The 6,389-nt window shown below is 38.3% G+C and overlaps 1 protein-coding gene across 1 annotated transcript in view; it reads left to right on the forward strand.

Moving 5' to 3' along the window:
- The first annotated feature begins 217 nt into the window (after positions 1–217).
- LOC138977396 (uncharacterized) overlaps positions 218–6,389 on the forward strand; it is a 6,865-nt gene continuing 693 nt past the window's right edge. The window contains exons 1-3 of the mRNA XM_070350286.1: positions 218–230; positions 1,050–1,155; positions 4,410–4,643. Of these exons, the coding sequence (XP_070206387.1) occupies positions 1,089–1,155; positions 4,410–4,643 (301 nt within the window). The 5' untranslated portion in view covers positions 218–230; positions 1,050–1,088. The remainder of the gene's footprint in view (positions 231–1,049; positions 1,156–4,409; positions 4,644–6,389) is intronic.

Here is a 6,389-nt window from a genome sequence, read left to right on the forward strand (position 1 = left end):
GTCATGCATCATGCTTTCAGGTGGTTTTTTTCTCCATATGACATATATGCCGTACAATTGAAAGCTGTATTCCCAACCCATCTCTGTGTTCAATAAACATCTGTAAACCAATTATCCCTGAGACCGAGTTGTAGCTGATGAAATATAGCAATACCATCTGGACTGTTGTGTCTACCATTTCCACTACCACTTCTGACTACTCACAAGGTAGGTATCTACTCGAGCGTGAAGTAAGTTAATAAGTACTGTTGGGTTTACGCTTGGTTGAACACTTTGAATTAAGGCAGGTATGTTTTTTCTCTTGCTCAGATCTTTGCTTTTTGATGAGTACTAAAATCTTCCTTGGAATATATACGGTGTTTTACCTGTTGTACAAAGTTGTATAGCTTTTTCCATATACTTTCTTTATTTGGTGTTTAACGTCCTTTTCAACCACGAAGGTGATTATTGCGACGGTTTTCCATATACAATGTGCAGTTTTCAACTATTGGCATTTTGATAACAATCTTGAATAAATAGATCAGGATCTGGGAGAAGGGAGGGGGGGAGTAAGACAATGCTTTCAACAAGAAAACAAAGCATATGTGTATTTTTTGAAAATAAATAATACACACTGTAGTTTAGCAGTAGAAGGAAATCACTTAACGAATACGTAACGGGAATAAATCGTATTGCAGCAAATTCAATGTTTCGTGCTTACATCTATGCAAAGATGTGTAAAATTAGACTAATTAATACGCAAGTTATACAGACAATTTAAACTCATTTTGCAAAACGCAAACAAGCAGAAAAAAAGAACGAAGAAACACACACACACACACACACACACACACACACACACACACACACACACACACACACACACACACACACACACACACACGTACACACACACACACACACACACACACACACACACACACACACACACACGCAAGCACATTCCAAACAAGCAGGCATCCATCTAACTAACGAACCTTCTTATTCCTAGCTCGACCGAATTCACCTTGTTCCTGTAATAATTATAATATTATTTCCCTTCTGTGCAGTTGACTGATTTCGAGACAGAACGGCAAGGGAAGAACACAATGGCTTTCACGGTCTTGGCTCGTTATCTTTTACTGGGTCTTGGACTTTATTTTGCTCTTGCAGCAGGTAAGTGAAGGTGCGAGCTTTATTTTGAAGGATACCTACAGTCTCGTGCGACCAAATCAAGTCAAAGATTTATATTGATGAACCCTCTTGGATTACATTACAATTAGAAGAAAAAAAAATACAATAAAGAAAACAATGTATAACTACAACAAAACCGAAACAGAAAGACTGTTTGGTTATCAAATTCACATATGCTATGCTTATCTTTGCAAAGTAAATATCAAAAACAAAAACAGATAGACAAATTCAAAATAAAACAAGTCGCGTAAGGCGAAATTACTACATTTAGTCAAGCTGTGGAACTCACAGAATGAAATTGAACGTAGTCCGCCGCTAGTGCAAAATGCAGTGAAAGTGACGAGCCTGTTTAGCGCGGTAGCGGTTGCGCTGTGCTTCATAGCACGCTTTACTGTACCTCTCTTCGTTTTAACTTTCTGAGCGTGTTTTTAATCCAAACATATTATATCTATACGTTTTTGGAATCAGGAACCGACAAGAAATAAGATGAAAGTGTTTTTAAATTGATTTCGAAAATTTAATTTTGATCATAATTTTAATTTTGTTTAATTTTCAGAGCTTGATTTTAATCCAAGTATAACATATCTATGTGTTTTTGGAATCAGAAAATGATGACAAATAAGATGAACGTAAATTTGGATCTTTTTATAATTTTTTTTTTTTTAATACAATTTTCAGATTTTTAATGACCAAAGTCATCAATTAATTTTTAAGCCACCAAGCTGAAATGCAATACTGAAGTCAGGCCTTCGTCGAAGATTTCTTGGCCAAAATTTCAATCAATTTGATTGAAAATTGAGGGTGTGACAGTGCCGCCTCAACTTTTACAAAAAGCCGGATATGACGTCATCAAAGACATTTATCGAAAAAAATAAAAAAAATGTCCGGGGATATCATTCCCAGGAACTCTCATGTAAAATTTCATAAAGATCGGTCCAGTAGTTTACTCTGAATCGCTCTACACACACACACGCACAGACAGACAGACACACACACACACACACACATACACCACGACCCTCGTCTCGATTCCCCCTCTATGTTAAAACATTTAGTCAAAACTTGACTAAATGTAAAAACCAAGAACTGCAGGTTATTGGAACGTTTTGGTTCTGAATTATTGACAATACAAAACGTTAATTTACTAGTACGTCGAACTAGTGGTCTTTTAAGTAAAAAGACAGACAAACTTATAGGCCCGGTAGCTCAGTTGGTAGAGCACTGGACTTGTGATCGAAAGGTCGCAGGTTCGAATTCGGGCCGGGACGGACACGGGTCAACTTTATGTGCAGACCCAGAGACGGAAGCCATGTCCCACCCCCGTGTCATCACAATGGCACGTAAAAGACCTTGGTCATTCTGCCATAAGTGCAGGTGGCTGAATACACCTAAACACGCAGACACCTGGGTAGCGCGACTCCGTTGCTGCTAGCTTTCCACTGGGAGGAAGCGACCCGAATTTCCCAGCGATGGGACAATAAAGTAATGAAAATGAAAAAAAGAAAATGAAATGAAACAAATAATGACTTTTCTCAAAATAGGTGATGAAACTCGCTTGCAAAATGCCGGCGATGTTATTTTGAGATGATGTCATTGTTTGTATCATAAGTGTGTATGTCCACTTAAAAGACCACTGGTTCGACGTACCAGTAAATGTAACGTTTTGTTTTGACAATAATTACACGTTCCTATAACCTACAATTCCTGATTTTGTTTTATTCCATCACAAACAGTCAATTTTGTTGATCTATCCCGCTTATCCACGGAGAACGTTCCAAATGTTGAACGTGCTTTTTCCAGAAGTAAAAAAATGCCGGGTTTTGGTGCTGTTTTTACGTAGACATGCAACGAAACCCGCCACTTTTCAGTTACTGCGTACGCGTAAAGCATTAACTTCAAACTCTATGAGGTAGCAAAATTGGACAAGTAACTTGAGCACTCGTTTTTCATCATTTGTTCTGAAACATATCAGAAAGAGTTCTCGTAAATAACGGTAGATTCTTTTCTAGCTCATTTAAAATTCTTTAAAAAAAAACGTAGATGTGTTTAAACTGTAAAATGATTGATGGTTTTTCTTTTTAAGTCAAACGCCAGCGACTAAGATAACGTTATTCAGTATCATACATTTTACAGCAATTAATATCGCAACACATTGATCAATTGTTACTTCACATTGAAATAATTTACATTTTGGAATAAAATAATATTATTTAGAGAAAGGTATTTCGAGAGAAAGCATGCAGCAAGAAAAAGCTAATTAATGTTGGTTGTAAATGTAATTTGCAAATAGACTTTCTGGCAACTATTTTCTTCATGACAAAAATAAGATTGGTTCAGGGCATATCTTTTGTGGATTGATGGATTAAAATATTGACCATCTATTCTTGAAAAAGTACATTATCCGATTGCAAATCCTACTTTAAATTCGAAGCTCTTTGCATGACTAAAACAACAAAATATGAAAACAAATACATAATTCTGTATGCATGGCACATTCAAATACAGTTGAACCTCTCCTTACGGCCACTTCTCGATAACGATCACCTGCCCAAAGCGACCAACCCAAAGGATCCCCGGTCAGCTTTTTTCGCTAAATAATTAATAGATTTGTATAAGTCTTCTTGTCTATTACGACCATTTTTGGTCGGCTCCTTGGGTGGTCGTTGCGGACATGTTCAACTGTCTATGCAGGGTAGCTCAGTTGGTAGAGCACTGGACTTGTGATCCTAGGCCCGGGCGGACACGGGTCAACTGTATGTGCAGCCTCAGAGACGGTAGCCTGGCCATGTCCCCACCTGCACCTCGTGTCACCACAGTGGCACGTAGACGACCTCCATCATTGTGCCACAAGTGCAGGTGGCAGATTACACCAAAACACGCACACACTTAGGTAGCGTGACTCTTGTTCCTGCTCGCTTTCCACTGGGAGGAAGCGACCCAAATTCCCCAGCATTGAGATAATAAAGTAAATGAAATGAAAGAAATGACCCACAGTGGAACCCCCCTTTTAAGACCTCCAACACTCTGAGAAAATCAGGTCTTAAAAAGGAGGGGGTCTTAAAAAGGAGGGGGTCTTAAAATGGGGGGTCTTAAAAGGGGGGTTCCTTGACTTACTTGACTTATTCCTGTAGACTCCCTGTGGAGCATAGGGCCGCAACAACTCCTCGCCAACACACCCGGTTCTGGGCAGCTCCTTTAAAAGGGGGGTTCCACTGTATCAATATAAATGTGTTCAGATTTGACGGTGGACCTCCGCACGGGAAATTCTACGGGAGGAGGAGACTACCTGACGTGGGTGGAAGAGCCTTACCAGCCTGCCTTTGACTTCGACCAGGACTGCAGCTGGCAGGCTGTCCTCAAGATGACCTTTCACAAGAAGGAACGCCGCAGAGCGGAGATCAAGATGGTCTTTGACAACAGCACGTTCTTGTCGTTCAACCTCGGAGATTCCATCACTAATGATGGCTTTGGTGAGTGACTTGTTGTTAAATCGTCAGATATAATCAATCATTGTAATGACAGCGCTTTCAGAGTGTACTAACCAATTCTTCCTTTTAGTTTAAACGATTCTGTGCCCCTTCGTTTGATTTGAGAAGGTTCTGCTCATCCTGCCTGCCGAAATGTAAACTGGGAAACATCATTATTGCGAACATTTTCGTACGCCAATTAAAGCATTCATTCACGTGTCATTTCATTCAAACTTTCTACGCTATTTAAGGTATTCAACTTGGCTGTCTGGCACACTTTTCGGATCAAAGTTTTCTTTTATAGGGGTCACGTGTCCGCCTCTCAACTAAGCGTACCTACAAAATCGACCTAATCATAACGTTTGGTACCAATTTGATAATCGACGATAATTCGAAATGGGCACAGATTGGCAGCTTTTACAGATGTGGAGAAAGTCAACTCAATTATTTATTCAGAACAATGTGGCTCGAACATTAAGGTTATTTTGTCACCCAACGACAAGCAACCAAAAGACACAAATTGGTCTTTATTAAGAAACCAATCATCAGGTCATGCAGTGACTCACACTTTAAACTGTAAGGATGCAATATTTGATTGTGATAGATATAAAGACCTGACCTTATGTTGCATTTATTTGTAGTTTTGTTATTTTATTAAATTATAAGATGATAGCATTCTGGGTTAAGGTTAGTGGTATATGAGTTGTTCATCAGTACTGGTGACAGAAAGGGAGAAAAGTGGTCAAAATTCAAATCTCTAGTTTTGTTTTTTGAAATATAGCTTTTCATAAAGCAGAAATACTGTAGTATCTGATGTACATAAGAAAAAATCACTGGTTCACATGGTTCTTACATAATCTAACTTTTAAAGCTGGTTCTTGTGTGTCTGTGTGTAGGCCTATGCTTGTATGATGACGATAGGACCCAAAACGGCTGCACGGACTGAGACAGGAATTGCAGAGAATGTTCTTTGCCACTCGAGTCGTGTCATAGTGTACTTTTGGAATAGCAAATTTGACAGGATTCTTTAAGACAAGTCGCGTAAGGCGAAATTACTACATTTAGTCAAGCTGTGGAACTCACAGAATGAAACTGAACGTAGTCCGCCGCTAGTGCAAAATACAGTGAAAGTGACGAGCCTGTTTGGCGCGGTAGCGGTTGCGCTGTGCTTCATAGCACGCTTTACTGTACCTCTCTTCGTTTTAACTTTCTGAGCGTGTTTTTAATCCAAACATATTATATCTATATGTTTTTGGAATCAGGAACCGACAAGGAATAAGATGAAATAGTTATTAAAACGATTTCGGAAATTTAATTTTAATCATAATTTTTATATTTTTAATTTTCAGAGCTTGTTTTTAATCCGAATAATAACATATTTATATGTTTTTTTGAATCAGAACATGATGAAGAATAAAATAAAAGGAATTTTGGATCGTTTTATAAAACAATAATGTTAATTACAATTTTCAGATTTTTAATGACCAAAGTCATTAATTAATTTGTTAGCCTCCATGCTGAAATGCAATACCGAAGTCCGGCCTTCGTCGAAGATTGCTTGGCCAAAATTTCAATCAATTTGATTGAAAATTGAGGGTGTGACAGTGCCGCCTCAACTTTTACAAAAAGCCGGATATGACGTCATAAAAGACATTTATCGAAAAAATGAAAAAAACATCTGGGGATATTATACCCAGGAACTCTCATGTAAAATTTCATAAAGATCGGTCCAGTAGTTTACTCTCAATT

Source organism: Littorina saxatilis, linkage group LG9 (genome assembly GCF_037325665.1).
Source record: "Littorina saxatilis isolate snail1 linkage group LG9, US_GU_Lsax_2.0, whole genome shotgun sequence".
Classification (NCBI taxonomy): Eukaryota; Metazoa; Mollusca; class Gastropoda; order Littorinimorpha; family Littorinidae; genus Littorina; species Littorina saxatilis.